At 36.8% G+C, this 22,166-nt stretch overlaps 1 protein-coding gene across 1 annotated transcript in view; it reads right to left on the bottom strand.

Annotated features, from left to right (window-relative positions):
* LOC115410451 (NLR family CARD domain-containing protein 3-like) overlaps nt 1–18,648 on the bottom strand; it is a 40,510-nt gene extending 21,862 nt beyond the window's left edge. Inside the window, exons 1-8 of the mRNA XM_030122107.1 lie at nt 18,582–18,648; nt 13,208–13,493; nt 10,415–10,806; nt 8,325–8,408; nt 8,009–8,227; nt 7,894–7,916; nt 5,276–5,394; nt 5,081–5,188 (exon numbers count right to left, since the gene is read on the bottom strand). Coding sequence (XP_029977967.1) covers nt 5,081–5,188; nt 5,276–5,394; nt 7,894–7,916; nt 8,009–8,227; nt 8,325–8,408; nt 10,415–10,806; nt 13,208–13,475 — 1,213 coding nt within the window. The 5' untranslated portion in view covers nt 13,476–13,493; nt 18,582–18,648. The remainder of the gene's footprint in view (nt 1–5,080; nt 5,189–5,275; nt 5,395–7,893; nt 7,917–8,008; nt 8,228–8,324; nt 8,409–10,414; nt 10,807–13,207; nt 13,494–18,581) is intronic.
* Between the last annotated feature and the right edge of the window lie 3,518 nt (nt 18,649–22,166).

Here is a 22,166-nt window from a genome sequence, read left to right as displayed (position 1 = left end):
TTTTATGAATATTTAAAATAAATCACACATTCAGAACGCTCACCACAGACACGTCAGGGGTTAAAGCAGGGGTGTCAAACATGCGGCCCGGGGGCCAAATCTGGCCCGCCAAAGGGTCCAATCTGGCCCGCGGGATGAATTTGTGAAATGCAAAAATTACACTGAAGATATGAACAACCAAGGATGTTCAAATAATTTTAAGTCAATTTTATCTGAAGTGGGTCAGACCAGGAAAATACTATGATAATAAACTATAAATAATGAAAACTACAAAGTTTTCTCTTTGTTTTAGTGTAAAAAAAAAGTTAAAATTACACAAATGTTAACATTTACAGACTAGCCTTTTACAAAAAATGTGAAAAACCTGAACAAATATGAAAAACCTGAAATGTCTTAAGAGAATTAAGTGTAATTGTACCAATATTCTGTCTGTTATGAAATGTTTAGTGTATTTGTAGATCCACTGTGATCTGTACGTTGTAATGAACATGTGAAAATGAGAAGCTGAGGCCAAATAATGGCATAAATTGTTAAAATTGCACTTTTTTATTAATAAATTTGATTTTGGTCATGGTTGTTCATGTTTTTCCACATTTTTTAAGGATAGTTTGTAGGTGTAAAAGTTTTGATAGTATACAGTAATTTTACTTTTTTCACTCTAAAAAATAGAAATTAGACATACAAATTTTGGAATTGACATTATTTCTGTATTATTGTGTTATTATTTGAATCATCCCCGGCCCACTGCAGGTCATACTGGGCTGTATGTGACCCCTGAACTGACATGAGTCTGACAGCCCAGGGTTAAAGGGTTCAGACACTCGTCGATGCAAAGATGAACAACAGATACTCTGGACCTCAATACTTTCTGAAACACTTACAGTTCCTTTAGTTTGAATGTAGTCGTGGAAAAAATTCTTAGACCACCTCTGACTTTAATATGTGTGTGTTTTTATGTGTTGTTTTCTTACTTGCTGTTTTTTAACCCTTTCATGCACAGAGGTCACTACAGTGGACAGTTCTTCTCCAGCTGTTCTCTTATATTCATGAGTTTTATTGTTTTAGTTCCGTATCAGCCAACACAGTGGACACTTATGCATCATCCCATACAGTGCATTTCATACTGTTACTGTAACTATGCTGTTCTTGATAAACCTGATCTGCAGTGACATGTTTTAGTGTAAATCCACAAACAAAACAGTTTTTTTTTTGCATGTTATCTCCATGAAATGAATAATAACTAGTATTAGAGTATGTTAAAACGTGGGAAAATATCTGATTAGCAACATGAAAAAAGTTTTTATTGCATACTTTTCCATATCACTTTCTGATATTAGGTTTTAAATACATGTTTCTTTGCTTGAAAAATTAAATGCATGGGGTCCAGCTGAGGGGACAGTTTTGTAACTCCTTAAAAAAAACAAAAAAAACCCCAAAACTAAATCGCATGTTTTTTTCATGCCTAAAGAGCAATAAAAACACACAAATATTGTGACCAAGGTTCTCATAATTGCATGAAAGGGTTAATCACCTTTTACAGGTTGCTTTTATAATGTTTTAAATGTGTTTCTTTTCCCTGTCGTATTTCAATGTCCTGTGTGAAGCACCTTGAATTGCCTTCTTGCTGAAATGTGCGATACAAATACTTGCCTTGTTTTCCTGAATTTCTTGTTCATTTTAATGCCTGGTCCAACTAAAGCTACATTTGTTTGGACAGATATAATGATAACAACAAAAATAACTCATAGTAGTTTAATTTCAGAGCTGATATCTATGCATTTAACATGTTTTCTTGACAAAAACCAAAATCACTTCAGTTCTTCTATGTCATTTACTGACAAAAACAGTGCTTTTAGACATTCTGTTTTCTTTTCTGCCTGTTTTAGTCACATGACACACACAGGAGGTAGGACTGGATTGCATAACCCCTTTTTTTGACGACTTTTGACGGTCTAATAATTTTTTCCATGACTGTACATAAAAGCATGTCGGCATACTCACCTTTCTCCTTCAGATTAAGCCATTTCATCAATGTTTTCTCTGATTTCTTCTCATTCTAGAACCAACACCTGACTGTTTTAATGTAACAGATGAAATGTTCTTCACTTCAGTGGAAGTCTGACTTTAGTAAAAAGGGCGTATATTCATTCTGATCACAACCACCAACCAAAGTTCTGCTCTATGTGTGTGTGTGTGTGTGTGTGTATACATAAACAAGCCCCTGGTTAAAATGACCCATTTAAAATCCACCTGTTTGCTCTGTTTTTCTAACCTGCTAATGAGTTTCCTGCAGGCAAAATAACTTACTAACTGCAACATTTATGGGGGATTTACAGACTGAAATTTGTACAGGTTTCAAAAATATAAACAAAAATGATCAAGATAATCAACAAAGTCACAAAAATGAACAGAAAATGAATAAAACAATCAATAGAGTGACCAAAAAAAATAAAATAAAAAAATCTATCAATCAAAATGAACAAAAAATGTGGAAAAAAAATCAACAAAATGAACAAAATAATCAACAAAATAAAAGAAGTAGAAAATGATCAACAAAATGAACAAAAATATAGAGAATAATCCCCAAAATGAACAAAATAATCCAAAAAAAATGAAAAAAAAACCACCCAAATGAACAAAATAATAAAAAAAGAAAGACTGATCAACTAAATGAACAAAATATACAACAAAATAAATAAAAAAATATAGAGAATAATCACTAAAATGAACAAAATAATTCCAAAAATTTTTAAAAGATAATCACCAATATGAGCAAAATAATCCAAAAAATTAACAAAATGAGCAAAGCAATCAACAAAATAAACAAAAATACAGAGAATAATCACCAAAATGAACAAAATAATCAAAAAAATAAAAAAGTTATCAACAAAATGAACAAAATAATCAACAAAATAAACAAAAATGAACAGAAAATGAATAAAACAATCAATAGAGTGACCAAAAAAAAATCTATCAATCAAAATGAACAAAAAATGTGAAAATAATCAACAAAATGAATAAAGGAATGAACAAAATAATCAACAAAATAAAAAAGTAGAAAATGATCAACAAAATGAACAAAATATAGAGAATAATCAACAAAATGAACAAAATAATCCAAAAAAAGAAAAAAAATAACCACCAAAATGAACAAAATAATAAAAAAAGAAAAATTAATCAACTAAATGAACAAAATATATAACAAAATAAACAAAATATAGATAATAATCACCAAAATGAACAAAATAATCCCAAAAAATGTTTAAAAATAATCACCAATATGAGCAAAATAATCCAAAAAATGAAAAATTAATTAACAAAATGAACAAAGCAATCAACAAAATAAACAAAAATACAGAGAATAATCACCAAAATGAACAAAATAATCAAAAAAATAAACAAAACAGTTATCAACAAAATGCACAAAATAATCAACAAAATAAACAAAAATATAGAGAATAATCACCAAAATGAACAAAATAATCCAAAAAAAAAGAGAAAAAATAATCACCAAAATGAACAAAATAATTAACAGTATAAACAAAATAATCAACAAAATAAACAAAAATATAGAGAATAATCACCAAAATGAACAAAATAATAAAAAATGAACAAAATAATCACCAAAATGAACAAGATAATCAAAAAAATGACGGAAAAAAAAATCAACAAAATAATCAAAGAAGCAATTTTCATTCAGCGGACACAGAGAAAAGACAGTCCAATAAAAAATAAAATATACTGAGATAAAATACTAACCAAATAAAACAGCATCATGGCGGGCCATGAAAAACCTGCTGGAACACAAATGTCTTCAATCCATTTTTGAAAGAGTCCAGTGACTGTGGAGCTCTGAGGGGGGCGGGGGTGGGTGGGGGTGAGGGCGAGGGCGGGGCCGGGGGCGGGGGGTTCAGGACAGAGCAGCACAGCCAACAACCTGGAGGGGGCGGGGCCTGAAGTGTCTCATGTGCACTTAAAGGGCCAGCGCTCCAAACCACCTTTCTGGTGTCATTAGTCAGAAATAGGGTTGAAGATGGAGTTGAATGAATGAAGAGTTCAGAGCCAAGCAGAGCATTGACAGTTTATGGAGACCACAGGGAAACGTGGGAAAAGGAAGAATTCCACTGAAAACAGATAACCATCACTGCTTTAAACGTATCAGTAACAGTAAACAGGGCAGCTTTAGCCAACATGCCTCCTCTGGCCTGATGACAACACACACCCGAAAAAAACAACTTATTCCAGCACATGAATTAAAAAGAGAGTTCAGACAAATAAGAAACAAGATACAAAAATAGAACTGGAATCGGCCGAACAAGAGTTTGGAATTCCTCGTCCTGATCTCCGCTGCAGTTCAGAGACATACCACCGTCCATATTCGGTATGTTGGGGGGGGTTGGCGTTTCAAAATGTCAAGACCCCACTCGCCGTTTTGGTCTGAACATCATCGGGTTTGGCACCTGGGCTGGACCTGGATCTGCTCCCCCACATTTCATCTGCGATGTTTTGTGTTTGTGACGTGGCGCTCCTCGCCTGTGCACCTTTAACACATGGTACACACTGACCATGGGGCTCATTAGTCTGATTAGAAAGGGTTTAACTCTGTAAACCCTCTGCTTTGTCTTCTGATGACTGTCATTTCCATCCATGGAGATGTCTCCTCCTCCACCTCCTCCTCTTCCTCCACCTCTTCCTCCTCCTCCACCTCCTCCTCCCCCTCCACCTACTTCTCCATTTACTCCTCCTCCTCCACCTACCCCTCCTCCTCCATTTACTCCTCCTCCACCGACTCCTCCACCTACTCCTCCATTTACTCCTCCTCCCCCTCCACCCATTCCTCCTCCTCCTCCTCCACCTACTCCTCTTCCTCCACCTATTCCTCCTCCTTCACCTACTCCTCCTCCTCCTCCTCCTCCTTCACCTACTCCTCCTCCACCCACCCCTCCTCCTCCTCCACCTACCCCTCCATTTACTCCTCCTCCACCTATTCCTCCTCCTCCTCCACCTATTCCTCCTCCTCCTCCACCTACTCCTCCTCCTCCTCCTCCTCCTCTTCCTCTTCCTCCTCCTCCACCACCACCTTCACCCACTTTCACCACCTTCACCACCTCCTCCTTCTCCTCTGACATCCTCAGGCTTAAAGGCGTAGACCTCCTTGTAGATGTGGTGGAGTCCTGATCTGCAGATGCTGGAAAAATGAGAGCAGAGTAGTTCAGTGCAGACAAAAGCAGCCCCTGGCTGAGGCAGGACCATGTGGATGAAGGGCAGAACTGACTGGGGTTCGTCATGTTCATCATCTTCTCACAGATCCTGAACTGAAGGTTGTCCAGGTGTCGGCCTTCATCGATCCGAGCCTCTGGAAGTTGCTGTAGATCCGGCAGCGAGTTCTGAGCTCTGCAGATAATTTCACATTATTCTGATACAGATGAATTTACCCGGATCAGACAGAACCTTCTGACACTGGCAGGAAACGTGGGGTTAATGTTGATTCAGTCAAACCAATGGGACCAGTCAGTGGGCGGAGGGATTAGGGTGTGGGCGTGGTCAAGGGCGTCCCAGATGGACCGCCCACTACTGTTTGATTCATAACTTTTGAACCAGACAAGTTTCAGACAAATATTCTGCATAATTGTAAAAGTCTAAATACCATCTGACACAGACTCAAAGGGCAAAATTTAGTTTCAAATATTTTTAAATGAAAAATATCAAAAACTACTGTGTCACAGATGGACAAAAAATTAACGTCAATTTTTTGCAAGAATTCCAAAGTTCTCTGAAGTAAAGTTCCTGTGACATTTTCATCCTCAAATGTATTCAGTGTAAACCTTAAACCCTCTATTTTACAACCGAATAATTATTTATATGTTTATAGAGGAAAAATGAGATCAAACCAAAATAGAAAGAGTTTTGACGAACGAGCGTCACAGATGTAAATATTTTTATTTCAATTATCAATATCATATACTTTTTAAACAATATTTACAACATACAAATAATAACATTATATTCAAATGTATTTTGCATCGATATATGCATTTATTAATTTTAAACATTGTGTTTAGAATATGACATAAATAATATAATAGTCAAATATCAATGTATTTGGAATAAATGTAGTTTATTTATAGAGTTTATAAAATGAACCCAGAATGACGACACAAAACTGTGTCACTTTACAAACATTCACACTCATAAAAGTCCTCAAATTTTTTCCCATTTCAAAACACATTTTCCTGAAAATATAAGTAATTACCAACCCAAAAACAGAAGTTTGGTGAAGATTATTATAATTCAATTTTTTTGACGAGATGTTAACCTTAACTGTGTATTTAGACCTACTTCAGACCTACTACTGTTTAAAACAGACCACAGTTTGTTTCCCTGGAAAGTCTGGACTTTTTCTTAGTTGTGAATACAAACACAGGAAGCCAAAGCAGTCTCTCACAGATTCAGGTAGAAAACAATCCAGGTTGTTCCAACGTAAACTTCTCCAGTCCACCAGGGTGGTGTTACAGAATGAGGGTGTATTCACACCCACCACGTTTGGTCCGGACCAGAGTTCGTTTCCCCAGAAAGTCCAGACTTTTTTTTTTAGGTGTGAATACAAACATGCGAACTCTGATTTGAACCAAACAAGCGGACTCTCGGACCGCTTCCGAATGAACTCTGGGCCGGTTCACTTCTGGTGTGAATATAACCGACCTCAAACCGAACCAAACCAAGGAATCTTGAGCCTTTTTGTGCTTGACGAGCCACCGTAGCCGCTGAAGTAGCTGAGGTTTACGGTGTTCAGAGCTAACAGCAGCAGACATGAGCTGTGGACAGACGTGGATCAATGAGGAAACTGAATGTGCCACTGACATTTGGTCAGATGCCTGTATTACGAAACTGGCTCCGACTGAGCTTTTCATGAGTGTTAACATTATTTTCGAAAATTTGTGTCTGTAAAAAAACAATTTATATTCCGAAAATGATAACTGTATGTAGGAGCACCACGTCTATTCTCATCAACACCGGCCGTCTCTGGTTCACCCCGCCCCCGACTTTTCTGTCCAATGCCAGCACAGTTTGTCACATGCATGCTTCTGTTCACGCATTTTGGTCCACTAGCAAAAAGTGCAATGTGAATACGATCTGACCCAAATGAAAAAAATAAAGTCCGCATTTGATCCGAATCAAATAAGCGGACCAAAGGACTTTTCAGGTGTGAATACAGCCTTAGTCTGATGGTGGATGGAGGGAAAGGCCACATTTGGGTTCAACTTCACCAAGAGACAAACTGCTGCTGCAGGGAACTCACATTCCCACAATGCACTTTGTAATGAAATTTCCGAAAAGGCCCGTGTGGTGTTTGGGTTTGTTTCGTAAACAAGTGGACTGTGTTTATGATGGAGTCATCTACGAAGTTGTTCACTGTGAGGGAAGTGATTCAGGTGCATAAACATGGGTTGGTAATAATTTGGATATGACTGGGGTTGGACACATTTGAACAAACATCTGTGATCAAAGTCAGACGCTGCTTTAAGGTCTCACAGTCTTGCTGTTTTGTTTTGTTTTTTTTCATTTTAACAATTAAATTATGGGCGAAAAGTGTGTAATAACACAAGTGCTATTGAACATGTGCCGAGTAAAATATGACTGAAAACTGATTAGTAATGCCTTACACTACTGTGTTACAGCAAAAAAGTAATCTGTTACTGTAATGCATTACTTTTGTAATGCGTTACTCCCAACACTGTTGACGAGTAAATGTTCACTTGCTGCCTAATACATCCAACCCAGTGACAGGTCCCACTGGAATGAAATAATCCATATGTTTTTTTTCTACATAATGTTTGAACTGATCTTGGTTGGATTTAAACATCTAATGTCAAATAAAAACAGGATTCTCACCTCTCCATATCAGCTTTGAATTTCTGCAAATGACAAAGTAAAAGCATGAGAAAGATCCAGATTAACTGAGGAAAACCTTTACCCACTGATGGTGTTCTTTCGTTCTGTTACTTACCGACAGTAACGGACCGTCTCCTAAGTCTTCCAGGTCCTTCACGGTGTCAGAGAGCATCAGAGTGTCTCTTCTGAGCTTCATGATCTTTTCCATCCGGCTAATTTTATGCCTTTCTTCTTCTTTCACTGCTGCTACTCTGGTGGCTTCCTCTTCTCTGAGGAACAGACGAAGCTTCTCAAAGTCCTCTTTAATCTTCTTCTCCATGTTCTGGCTCTGAACCTGTGGATAATGCAAAGAAAAAAGTAAAAAAAAAACCTCACCATCTCCACCTCTTACTTTGTTGTAGGAGTCAATTTAAGGAGTGTGATTTCCTTACTTTAATGAGGTCAATCGATGGACTACAGAACTGTTTCACTTTGTCGAAATCTTCATGCTTCTCTTGGACCTCCTTCGACAAAACCTGGAATAATAAAAAAAAAAAAATATATATATATATATATATATATATATATATATATACAGGGTGGGGAAGCAAAATGTACAATATTTTGAGGCAGGGATTGAAAGACAGTGTATGACCAATTAGTTTATTGAAAGTCCTGAGAATTTATTTGCCACAAGAAAATGTACATAATAGAAAATGTTTTTATTCTATGTGTCCTCCTTCTTTCTCAATAACTGCCTTCACACGCTTCCTGAAACTTGTGCAAGTGTTCCTCAAATATTGGGGTGACAACTTCTCCCATTCTTCTTTAATAGTATCTTCCAGACTTTCTGGTAATAGTTTTGCTCATAGTCATTCTCTTCTTTCCATTATAAACAGTCTTTATGGACACTCCAACTATTTTTGAAATCTCCTTTGGTGTGACGAGTGCATTCAGCAAATCACACACTCTTTGACGTTTGCTTTCCTGATTACTCATATGGGCAAAAGTTTCTGAAAAGGTATGGATAATAGTGTTAGGTATGATTATGACATCAATATATGTTTGGTTTCAAAACAATTGACGTAGTGCCTGCTGAGAAAAAACAACTAAATGTTCATTGTAAATTTTTCTTCCCCATCCTGTATATGTGTGTGTATACATACATACATACATATATATATATATATATATATATATATATATATATATATATATATATATTTTATTTTATTTATTTTTTTAATTAATTAATTAATTAATTTATTTATTTTTTCAGCATTCAGTCTAATGATTTGTTCAACGTAGGTAAATCCGACATTGACATAAATCAGCCACTGGGACAGCGTTCAGAGTGCAGAATTTGAACCACAGCACCAAATACACTGAACTGTCACAGAACTGAGAAGTCACATGGCACACTGTTGCATCTAACATGTAGCTCCGCCCACCTTCTCCAGCCTCACTGACTGCACAAAACAAGAACCCCATAAAACAACATATAGAGCATTTGGAACAATAATTCAAATCCTAGACTATATACAGGGTGTCCCAAAAAATGTACATCATTTGAGGTGTTGATATCAGAGTGACTACATGGTCAGGAGAAATGATACTTAATAGGATATATTTTGGACATAATTTTCAACTGAAAAATTCTGGAGGATGGTATTTTACTAATATTCCAAAGTTATTAGAAATGTTCAACGTGTGCAGTGGAGTTCGTGCCACACTCGCTGCAGCATGTGGTGTGTAACATTCTCCAGAGCCTCAGTGATTCTCCTCTTACATGTGGTGGGATGAGGACCAGTCCCATCACATAACCCCACAGAAAGAACTCACACAGTGTTAGGTCAGCTGAGTGTGGGGGCCATTTCAATAGCACATTGTCTCCACCATTAGCACATCCAATCCATGTTCCTGACAGATTCTCGTTAAAATAAGATGAATTTTAAACAAATTATTAGGTGATGAGATGATGTCAGATTTTTTTGGGACACTCTGTACTATCATTAATTTCTCTGATCATGTAGATGTTCATAAAAGCTCAGAGTAAATTCAAAGGTTATTATATCAAAACAGAGAAAACTGACTTTTTTCACCAAAATAAATCATTCACTGAACATAAACCCAGTGTGTCCATCCACTGTCACTGGTCCAACTCTGTGGGCTTTACTGGTGAATCAATGTTGTAGAAGATGACGGTGTTTCCAGGGTAACTGCGAAGCCTCTGAACGTCCAAATGGGTCATATCTGATGACCATGAAAAGATGAGGAACTGTATTTTACACTAATTATTCACATGTATTGATAGGATAAATGGATCAGCGGGTGTTAACAGTCTAGATCAGTCGATGGTTTTGGTCTGTTTAGGTCTTTGAGGGTCAAACTAAGTAAAGATATGGTCCAATGGGTTTATCAGGGAAAACCAAACCAAACTAAAAAGTGAGGATGAAACTGAAACAAGACACAATAAACTCTGATTAATGGAGGTTCTTCCGTCTGAGAACATGTCGACACTATAACTCTAAGATGACCTCACCTGATGCGAGTCCCTCCATCTTGATTGGCAGCCCCCACTTTTCTCCCGTTCGCACATTCTCCTCAAATCAAAATTAGTTGGAGGATCATGTTGGGTGACGCCTCTGCAAAGAGGACATTTACGACTGGCCTTCCTCCTCCAGTGGTCTTGAACACAGGTCTTACAGAAGTTATGTCCACACTGCAGCGTGACGGGATCAGTGTAAATATTGAAGCAAACGGCACAAGAAAGGTCTGGAGGTGACTCCACAGCAGCCGTGGACGTCTGAGTAGATGTGTCCTGGATAGTATTGGACGTCTGCTCAGATATCTCCTGACCAGTGGTGGGCAATGGAGTAGATGTGTCCTGGACAGTGATGGACATGTGTTCTTCTCCATTCCTTCCAGCGTTGGCTACAAAAAGCATAGAACAAGTATACTCAGTGCCAATGAAAACACACTTGAATGTGTTTTATTGTTCCTGAGCTGCATCAGTATGTTTCAGTTTCACCTGTAGAAGATAATCCCAGACAGTTTCTTAACAACCTGACACGGGTTGAGCTATTGTCACGCTTGAATGAACTTGTCTGCATTCATAAGACTAGTTTTTGTCATTGCTCAGCAATGAACTGCTCAACTTAAGGAGCTGTGGTCAGTTCAGGAGTGCTCATGTTCTGTATGTAAAGACGAGCTGAAAAGCACCAAAATCATTTGCAATAACTCAGCGATGCCTAGACTGACACGTGACCACAGATGCCATGCTATGGGGCTCCTGGAGGCCGGAATCTCTGCTCGGCAGGTGGCGTGCCGTTTTGGATGCAATGTGTCCACCATAGTCAGGATGCAACAGAGGCATGAAGAAACTGGACAACTGCAGACAGACCTGGTCCTGGACCAGCACGTGTGACCACGCCACAGCAGGACCGCTACACTGAGCTGCAGAACCTCCAGGACCGCTTTGTGACTTTTGGTTTTAGGGGTCCTTGAGTTTCTTTCTTTATCCTTATTTTTTGTCAACAAATTTGGATGTGATTTTTTATTTTTACTGTATAGAAATGGCCTATGATTAATTCCAAAGAGCTTATGGAATAAAAAATCCTCGTTGATTTAAAAAAATATAAGAATCTTAAAGTGTTGCGTTTTCATTGGCACTGAGTATATAAGTTCTTAACCCCTTGTACACCACTGTTGTGAATTCACCCCAATATTCCACTGTTTTCATAATGAGGTCCTGCTTGCCATGGTAACACTATGCAATGTTTGTACATTCTATACATCCACATAACCAGAAGAACGTCAGATAAAAACTCAACAAAGCCAATTTTCAGAAAACAGAACTCATTTCAAACAACAAGCACTGAAATGGACAAATATGTAAACAGTCTGAGGGCGCTGTCAGACTGGGCATCTGGATCCATGCTGATCCACTTTAGATCTTATTGGTCTGTATATGGAACCTCAACAAAAATATCTGAGCATCATGATTGTTAATATCTTCATGGCAAAACAGGTGTAGTTATATAGCATGTTTCATGTACAAGACAATTCAAAGTGCTTTATTTAAAACATTAAAAGCATTACAGCAGGGAAGCAATAAAAAGTATAGGCATGAGAGAAAAAAAGAAGAAAAGAAAAAACAACAGATAAAACAGATAAACAGATAAAAACTTTAAGCTTAAAAAAACTACTGAAAATAAACTCTATTCAAATGCAGCTGAGAACAGGCGGGTCTTTAACCTGGATTTAAATAAACTGAGTGTTTCAGCTGATCTGAGGTTTTCTGGGAGTTTGTTCCAGACATGTGTTGAACAGAAGCTGAACGCAGCTTCTCTGTGTCTGGTTCTGACTCTGGGAACTGACAACAGACCGGATCCAGATGACCTGAGGGGTCTGGTGGGTTCATACTGGGTCAGGGGGTCACTGATGGATTTTGGTCCTAAACCATTCAGAGCTTTATAGACCAGCAACAGAACTGGAAAGTCGATCCTCTGACGGACAGGCAGCCAGTGGAAGGAGCTCAGAGTTGGACTAACATGGTCCACTGTTCTGGTCTTAGTGAGGACTCTAGCAGCAGAGTTCTGAATCAGCTGCAGTTGTCGAATGGATTTTTTAGGTCGACCTGTAAGCACTGTTACAATAATCAAGCTGACTGAAGACGAATGCTTCAGTTTAACTTTTGCATTTCATAAGTTCATCCCATGGGCTGGACTGGAGCCTTTGACGAGCCAGTTGTGTTACATTGAAATGACTCCCACTGAAAACAAATGGACCAGGGTTTAACAGGCCAAGTTATTTTTGATGAAAATTTGCTATCAAATACTCGATTTCTGATTAAGTTTTTAGTTTTTCCTAAAAAAATCTGAAGCCTGATTTGGGCGATTATTTTAAGAAAGTGACAATATGTGACCTGGTTTATCTATGATCCCTGATGTTCATGGATCAACTTCAATACTCTGTTTCTGTAACAGTTTTAGTAATTTTATTCAATTATACAGATTTTTGGATGACGTTTGTTTGGTTTAGATTGTTGACTGGACTAACTGATCAATAGCAGCATCAATAAAATAATCTACCTACCTGAGATTGGAAAATGTGTTTAATTAATGCCAGTTATGCTAATTATGTCCAATGTCACTAATTTGCATCATCGTTATTGTAGGTGCTATATTCAAATGAACAGTCTCCACTTAATTTAAGATCTGCATCGTAGCAAAAACACAAATAGTTTTTTTTTTCCTCCAAATGCAAATAATTTTAGTCAGTATGGGGTTTAATTCAATCATGTCTGTCAGTAACTTTCTTTTTTTTGTCTTACCTTCAGTCAGTTTTATCACAAGGTCATTGTGATTCATTCTCTGTAAAATATCCACTGTGACCGCCACGGCTTCAACTTCTCCATGAACCTGTACGAGTTTGTCTGCAGTTTCTTCTCTGGTACCGTTCTGCAGCTGGGCCCTGCGGATGAGTCGAACTCCATCCCTCTGATGCTTGGCCAGGTACCATTGGAACGTCTGTAGATCTGCGTCATTCAGCTCGTCCAGATACTCCTTCAGGAATTTTTCAGTTTGCTCAGGGATGCTCATTCTGGTCTTTCAGAGAATCTGAATGGAAAGCAGAAAAAATCAAGTCAAAAACTGGAGGATGGAGTCCTCTCCATCATATCTCATTGATTTCCATTGTGGTTCAGGTCTGGACTCTGTGGTGTCTGACCCATGTGTTAAATTACGTCTCTTTGACAGTCTGACCCTGAAGAATCCAGGTGTTTTCGTGTTGGAATATGGAGGCGTCATTGGCATAGAATGAAATCCTCTGATGTTCATTCTGGTCTTTCAGTTAATTCAGGTTCAGCTGGACTCATATTATGGACACGGAATGTTACTGAACCTAGACCTGAACAATGCCCCCATAGGTTTGTCGACATGCAGCACAGTAATCAGTAAGACTAAGGTACTCCTCAGCGAACTGAACTTGGAGAGGTTTTCCTTTCGGTTTCATAAATTTCATGTGTACACATTATTGGTCAACTTTGTTACTAGGCAAAAACACATATTTGCCCCATGTGGGGGCAACCAATCACAATCAAAGCTTGAATCTCACATGGGGTAGAACAGCTGTGTGTGAAAGCAAACACATATACATCTGAAAGTACGATCACAGTTCATGTGTTTTTGTTGTCGCACCTACATAGGAAGTTCATGTTCTGCATATTAACCACAGAAAGTCCCCAAAGTGTTCACGCTCTGGGAACTTGCACAATGCACCCCAGAGTTGTTGCACATACTTGGCCTTTCAAGACAGTTTAAAACAATATGTCAGCGCAAACATCATTTTATGCAACAATATAGCAATTCTTCTAAGCAAAAATAACCATTTTCATGTTCTCAACAAACAAACTTTAATCAGCATCGAGCATTAATCATTAATCAATAATAGAGCTTTTACCTGGTGCAAGACAGAATCCCAAGCTACCTCGTTATCGATCATCTGTCAGCGTGCCAAGGCCCTGTGCCCAACCGGCTTGTACTGCAGGCACAAGGCATGATGGGTAATCACTTAATTTGTCTCTTTTACACTTACTTGAACCACCTTCTATACTGATTTTACCCACTTTTAACCATTTCTTTGTTTGTTTTATTGTATTTTAGTTTATTTTAACCATTTTTTCAGTTTGGTTTCCCTGTCTTTTTTAAGGTATGGGGTTACTGTCAGCTAAACCCACACCTTAACACTGTAGGCACTAAACTCAGACAAGACTGAAGTCATTGTCTTCGAGCCACAAAAACCCAGAGAAAGTGTCAGCAGTCATCTGGAATCTGTTCCTCTAAAAGCTACAGATCAGGTTAGAAATCTAGGGCTAATACTGGACTCAGACCTAAACTTTAACAGACACATTAAATCAATAACATCATCAGCCTTTTACCAGCTCAGAAACATGGTCAGAATCAAAGGTTTGCGGTCTAAACCAGACTTAGACAGACTTACCCATGCATTTATCTGTAGCAGGTTAGACTACTGGGACGGCCTTCTCACTGGACTCCCTAAACCAGCTGTCAGACAGCTGAAGTCCATCCAGAACGCTGCTGCTCGACTTCTGACTAGAACCAGGAAGTACGACCGTTTTAGTCCTGCGCTCAGATCTGTGCACTGGCTTCCTGTCGCTCAGAGACTAGACTTTAAAACGGCTCTGCTGGTTTATAAGTCTGTCCATGGTCTAGCACCAAAGAACACCTGGGATATGTGGGTCTCATATGAACTATCTCGGACCCTGAGAACCTCAGGAACTGGTCTTTTGCTGGTGTCCAGAGTCAGGACTAAACAGGTGCAGCTGTGTTTCAGTTCTATGTGTTTCAGTTCCATGTGTTTCAGTTCTATGTGTTTCAGTTCTATGCAGCTGAACTCTGGAACAGTTTTCCTGATGAAGTGAGACAGAGCTGAACTGTGACAGTGTTTCAGTCCAGGCTGAAAACAGCTGTTCAACTGTGCATAGAACGACTGAAAGGGTTCTGTCTGCACTCTCCTCTTTTACTTTGTTTTAATTGATTACACTGGGTTACAAAAAATGTTTTTTACAAGTTGTCTAGGTTTTTTCAACTGAATTAGGACCATTTTGCACCGCTAAATCCAAAAATGACATCTGTTTTTCTCAGTCAGGTCAGGTTTTTTTGCTAATTTGATTTTGAAAAATTTGATCTTCTCACAAAATATAATAATTAATACCAAAATAAGATTGGTAAGCACACTTTATGAAACTTGTGACTTGATTCCTGTTAGGTACAATGGTGTATTCACCATTCCTTCAGTTAGAGGAGTTTGAGTCCATAATCGTCCAGTCATCTACTACAATATGAAAAATGTGAAAATACTGTAAATAAATAAAAAAAGAAAAAAAGAAGAGATAGATCAGTGCCACCCAGTGGAAGGATCTGAACTATTTGTACAGTGAAATGCTGTTTTTGCTGTTTATTTTGTTATTTTTGCATTATAATGCACATTATTTATATATGTCTTCTACCAAATTAAACACTCGCTGCCAGTGACAAGACATGAGTCCAACTGCGTTAACCTCAACCTTATCTTACCTTTATTTAAGCAGGAAAAAAAGCTCATTGAGATTAAAAATGTCTTTTTCAAGAGTGTCCGGGCCAAGACACAGCCATACAACCACACTAAAAATAAAAACAAAGAAAGCCCATCCTAAAAACAAACCTAAAACTGATAAGAAAATACATATAAAACATCTCTGCTATTTTAAAAGGTACTAAAACTATAAAAACAATGTTCCTTAAAAGTATCTCAAAGCCAAACCCAATTCAGTCAATTAGAAAAGCATCTACAACCACATTTGTTTTTTTCCCATTGATTTAAAATGACTTTGAATGGATTAAAACAAACCAATTCCTTCAGTTTCATGTTTACCTGCAGTGAAGCTGTGATTAATGGTTAATGATTAATAATGAGGCAGATCGTGAATTCAACAGGATCTAACCTCCTAAATCTACAGAAATAAACCTGGTCTGTTTTATATTATATATTGTGTACATTTAAGGTAAGTCTAACATGTCGTCAGCTGTTACTCAGATCTTAATCCTTTCACAAACTGATTTTAGATCAGTTACTGTGTCACATGTTGATGGTTTCACACTGGGATTTTTTTTTTACTTCCTTCTGGGATTGTGTGATTATATCCAATGGAAAAGTTTAACCCATAAAGACCCAGTGTCAGTGTCAGTGTCAGTTCCCAAATGAATTTTTCTCTTTATTTAACCTTTCTTAAATAATTTATCACCATTTATTAGAATAGTACCCCCCCCCCCCCCCCTTTTCCCATTTTTCAGTATACACCATGTATTTGTCCTACATTTAATTCACTGATCATGTAGATGGTCTTGACAACTCAAAGAAGATTTGAAGGTTATTATATCAAAACAGAAAACTGCAGAAAAACAGAGTTTTTCTGTCAAATCTCTCTTTAACTGAACACAAACCCAGTGTGTCCATCCACTGTCATTATTTTAGTTCGGCTGGTGCTTCTGCAGCTTATTTCCCTTTAAAAACACTCTCTTTCTTGTTTATTTTCCTACTTTTTGACTTTGTCCATGTAGCTTTGGTATAAACTACCGTATATATTTGTAGGTTATACTATATGAGACAAAAATGAAACAAAAATTGACGACAAACAACAAAAATAAACTAAATTCACCCTTTAAGCTTCAATCATTTAACATAAAGATTCCTCAAAATATAACGATTTATTTGTAATAATGTAATATTTTATTTATTTATTTTAATTCGGCTGGTGATTCTGCATCTTATTTCCCATTAAAAACACTTTTTTTCTTGTTTATCCTCATTCTTTTTGACTTTGTCCATGTAGCTTTGGTATAAATTACTGTAGGTTATACCAGTGTTTCCCAGCCTTTTTTGAGCCACGGCACATATTTTCTTTAGAAAAATCACGAGGCACACCACCAAACAAAAATGTCACAAAAAGTGTATTTACTGAAATATTATACAAATCTAGTCTCAGTGTACTTACTCGGTGTGAAACCTGGACCTGTTTAGTTGAACACAAAGCTCATATTCTTGCAGGAATTGAAGAAAGACACACACAAATATTCCTCAACAGCTCTGAGTCTCTATTTTTTCGGTGTGTATGTGGGGGGGGCACACTGGGGCACATTGTCACGGAGCGTTTGGCACAAGAAAGCTGAGAGCGGTTCGTCAGTGACCCCTCAGAGGAACCCCCAGATTGAAGTCTGATGTGTAACAGTATGGGAGGCATATCCCCCCTGCCCCAGCCTGATACCTGGGGTTTGTGTGTGTGTGTGTGTGTGTGTGTGTGTGTGTGGGGTGGGGGGGTTGGGGTGCGCGGGGCTTTATCAGCAGAACGCAGCGCATCGGGGCTGGTTCACTTTCACTTTTATTTTTGCAAAGTCAAACAGGAGACTGTTGTGGTTGAGTGGATCATTAGTGCGTGCAGTCATATGGATCTATATCACGCTGTTCTTCCAGTACCAGTCAGGTCAAATTGGATCATCTTCCACGGCACACCTGACGAGTTTTTACAGCACACTAATGTGTTAATGGGCACACTGGTTGGGAAACACTGGGTTATACCATATTAGACAAAAACGAAGCAAAAATTGATGACAAACAACAGAAAAAACTAACTTCACCCTTCAAACTTCAATCATTTATCATAAAGATTCCTCAAAATATAACGATTTATTTGTAATAATGTAATATTTTATTTATTTATTTTAATTTGGCTGGTGCTTCTGCATCTTATTTCCCACTAAAAACACTCTTTTTCTTGTTTATTTTCATTCTTTTTGACTTTGTCCATGTAGCTTTGGTATAAACTACTGCATATATTTCTAGGTTGTACTATATGAGACAAAAACAAAACAAAAATTGATGACAGACAACAGAAAAAATAACTTCGCCCTTCAAACTTCAGTCATTTAACATGACGATACTTGTGTTTAACAAATGCTTGAGTTAAAGATTAAAACTATAGTAAATTAAACTGAATATAACCAGAAAATACATGATCCATAAAAGTGAAAGTGAAAGTAAGGAGAAAAATAAAGTCAATATACTATGTTAGATTGGTTCTAATATGTCCATATGTAGGTAGAAGAACCAAACAGATGACCAGGATATTATTCCTTTAGTTTTCCACCCACCTGAATGTTTCAGTTGAACAGATGTCTTGGTGTCCAGGACTGAGGTGTGGAGTTTCCAAACTCAGCCCAGGTCTGTTTATAGTTTCAACTTCAGCCTCAACTTTAGAATGACAAACAGTGTAATAAAACCCTTCTCAACTCCGCCTCAGTCCAACATGTATGACCATTATGGACCAAGAACTGATGGAACGTCCTCAGTCCACCTTCACTCGATGTCTACAGCAAATCAAACTGTTTAATACCCGTTGATCCATTAAACCTGTCAATCCATTTAAATAATGGGTGTAAAATACAGTTTGTCATCTTTATTTTTTACAGAGACAGACGTCTGGTTTGTTTTTGACATAGTGAGGACAGATAGTGCAATATGATGAAGCCTCACAGCCATAACTCCACTGAACAATGAACTCAACCACTAAAGCATAGATTTTTCTTAATTGCACTATTTTATACATAGCTCTGTATACACTGGCACTGACAGGATGTGTGTGTGTGTGTGTGTGTGTGTGTGTGTGTGTGTGTGTGTGTGTGTGTGTGTGTGTGTGTGTGTGAGACATACTGCTGTGTGACAAAGGAGGAGGTGGATGTGTGAGGGAATGAATGTATGGATGTTGATATGTGAGTGATGCATAGTTTGTTTTTATTATATATTTTATATTTCATAGTTATTACTATTATTTATTACTATTACTATTTATGAGTCCGTATCCTGATAGTGCACCTAAATTTCATTGTACATTCTGTATAAATGACAATAAAGTATCTTATCTTATGTTGGGAATGTTTACACAAGTCTGCTCTGCTGATCATATCTCACAGTTCATCACAAATGAACAATAAGCACATGTACATGACAGATATTCAGCTTACATTGTTTCAGTTTATAGTGGATTAATATAAAAATATATAAATAAATAAATAAATAAATAAAAAAGAGAGAACGAAAACTCAGTTGTTGTTCCAGGTCGTTGCTTGTTTTCTACATAGAATAAATTGAGATTATTCTTTCTTTGTTGGAATTCCAGTTTTTATTGAACTTTGCAAAGGCTTCGTACATGGCAGACTTAATATGTTTCTCCATACAAGAACAGGTAGTATATAAATAGAACAGGTAGTATATAAATGGGTTCTTCTATGAAACTGGTCCTAAAAACAGAACATGGGGCAAAAAATTCAAACCAGAATTAGACTAATATTATGAAGCAAGTTTGGAAGCACTTTGGGTCTGTTTTAAAAATAAATACTTACTGAGATAAAAGAGAAACTATTTTTCAGATAAAACATATTTTTATATTATTCTACATTATATTTAATACAAAAATCTAGATGTAACACAATCAAAAGGACACGAAAATTATGCACAACTATTATTATTATTATTATTATTATTTATTTATTTTTTTTAAATATCTCTTTATTCTCTCACAGGTGCATTTTGGGAATCAAAGTAAATATTCAAGGCAGAGTGTTTGACGAAAATGACCACTGTTGCAAAATCACTTGTGATTTATTTGTATTTAAATGTTCAGGTTCTGTATGTAACACTAGTGGACACGATGGGTTCCACACCAAACCTGGAATGAGACTGATGAAAAACTCACATGTGTGGATTAGAAAAACCACTAGGACCCACACATTGAACACAGTGTCTGTATTTAGAGTCTATAGAAGAGCATTTACACACATGTTTACACATCTAATGCACTGACACCAAGGGAGATTTAATGTCCATATTTGGGTCCTATTTTTAGACCTAATATTTGATTTAAAAAAAACATTCATTAATTATGAGATGGCTAAGAGCAAGAGTAGATTTTTTTTGCATTTCTCTGAGGTCATCATTAGGTCCATCCTGGGGGGAAATCTGTCTACATTTACCTTTTATTATTGGGTCTAAAAAAGCTGGAAAAGTGTCAGATACTAAAATAAACTCAGTTTCATGGACGCACCCAATTAACAAGTAACTCTGGTGATAGACTCAACATATTTTTTCTCTCATAAATATTGTTGTAGCAGCTATTCGTCATGAAAATTAAATCAACTTAAAGGTGACTGAACTTAAGACTTTAAAATAACTCGAACAACCACTCGATGCACCATGGGTTTGTGGTTTACGCAGTCAAAACACAAAGTCCATATCACAGATGTAGTTCAAATGGTTTATTTTCAAGATTTCACAGGCAAACAACAACTAAGGGCTTTTGTGACGTCTCTCCTGCTCATCCTGTCTGATCTTCTGTGTGACTGTGACTGGTATAAAACCATCGGCCCACCCAGGTGCATGCTGGTCTATCTTTGTGTTCCCTATTTATACCCAGGTGCCCACGGTCTAAGCCAATAAGAAAACACAAAACAAACAGGTGGTAAATACCAAAGAATGAAAACAATAACCATAAAAAAAAAAAAAAAATTAAACAAACAAAAAATAAACAAATCAAAATAAACAATTAGCAAAAATACTAAATCAGTAAACAAAAAAGGTAAATTAACTTTAACCCTTTCATGCATAGTGGTCACTCCAGTGGACAGTTATTCTCCAGCTGTTCTCTTGTATATTCATGAATTTTGTTTTAGTTCCATATCAGCCAACACAGTGGACACTTATGCAACACCCCATCCATTACAATTCATACCATTAGTGTTCCTGTTCTTGCTAAACCTGATCTGTAGTAACATATTTGAGTTTAAATCAATTGCTAATTGTTATTAGACTGTAAATTAAATTTCTTTTAAAACAAAAATGTGGGTTTTTTTGTTGCATATTTGAGGGAGTAATAACTGATATTTTAGTAAGTTAAAATGTGAGGAAACATCAGATTCACAGCATTAAAAATGATTTTATTTCATAGTTTTCACACAGTATGCCAGTAAATACATTTTCCTTTGCTTCAAAAATTAAACACATGGTGTCCAGCTGAGAGGACATTTTTGTAACTCCATGAAAAATTGATTCATAAAAAAATTTCAATCACATTGTTTTTTTTCATGCTGAAAGAGGAATAAAAACATTCAGGGAAAAAAAAAAATTTGATTTAGGTCAGGGGTGTCAAACTCATTTCAGTTCAGGGGCCACATTCAGCCTAATATGATCTAAAGTGGGCCAGACCAGAGAAATAATATAAATAATAGGATAAGAACTTATAAATAATGTCAACTCCAAAGTTTTCAGTATGTTTTTGAGTGAAAAAAGTAAAATTCCATTATGAAAATGTTTACACCTACGAACTGTACTTTAACATAACATGAACAAATATGAACAACCTGAAAGTTCTTCAGAAAAAGAGTGCAATGTTAATATTATGCCTACATTGATAATTTATACATGTGCATCACAACTTAAAGATTTAGTAAAAGGCAGAATATTGTTAAAATTCCACATACTTCTCTTAAGACATTTCAGATTGTTCCTATTTGTTCAGGATATTCATATTTTTTGTAAAAGGATAGTCTGTAAATGTAACTTTTTTTTTTTCCTAATTTTACTTTTTTTATACTAAAACAAAGAGGAAAATTTGCAGTTTTCATTATTTATAGGTTATCATGATAATATTTTACTAGTCTGATCCACTTTAGACTGAATTGACC

The sequence above is a fragment of the Sphaeramia orbicularis genome, chromosome 19, assembly GCF_902148855.1.
Source record: "Sphaeramia orbicularis chromosome 19, fSphaOr1.1, whole genome shotgun sequence".
NCBI lineage: Eukaryota > Metazoa > Chordata > Actinopteri > Kurtiformes > Apogonidae > Sphaeramia > Sphaeramia orbicularis.
Note: the sequence above shows the minus strand (reverse complement) of the source record. Positions and strands in the feature narration are given on the sequence as shown.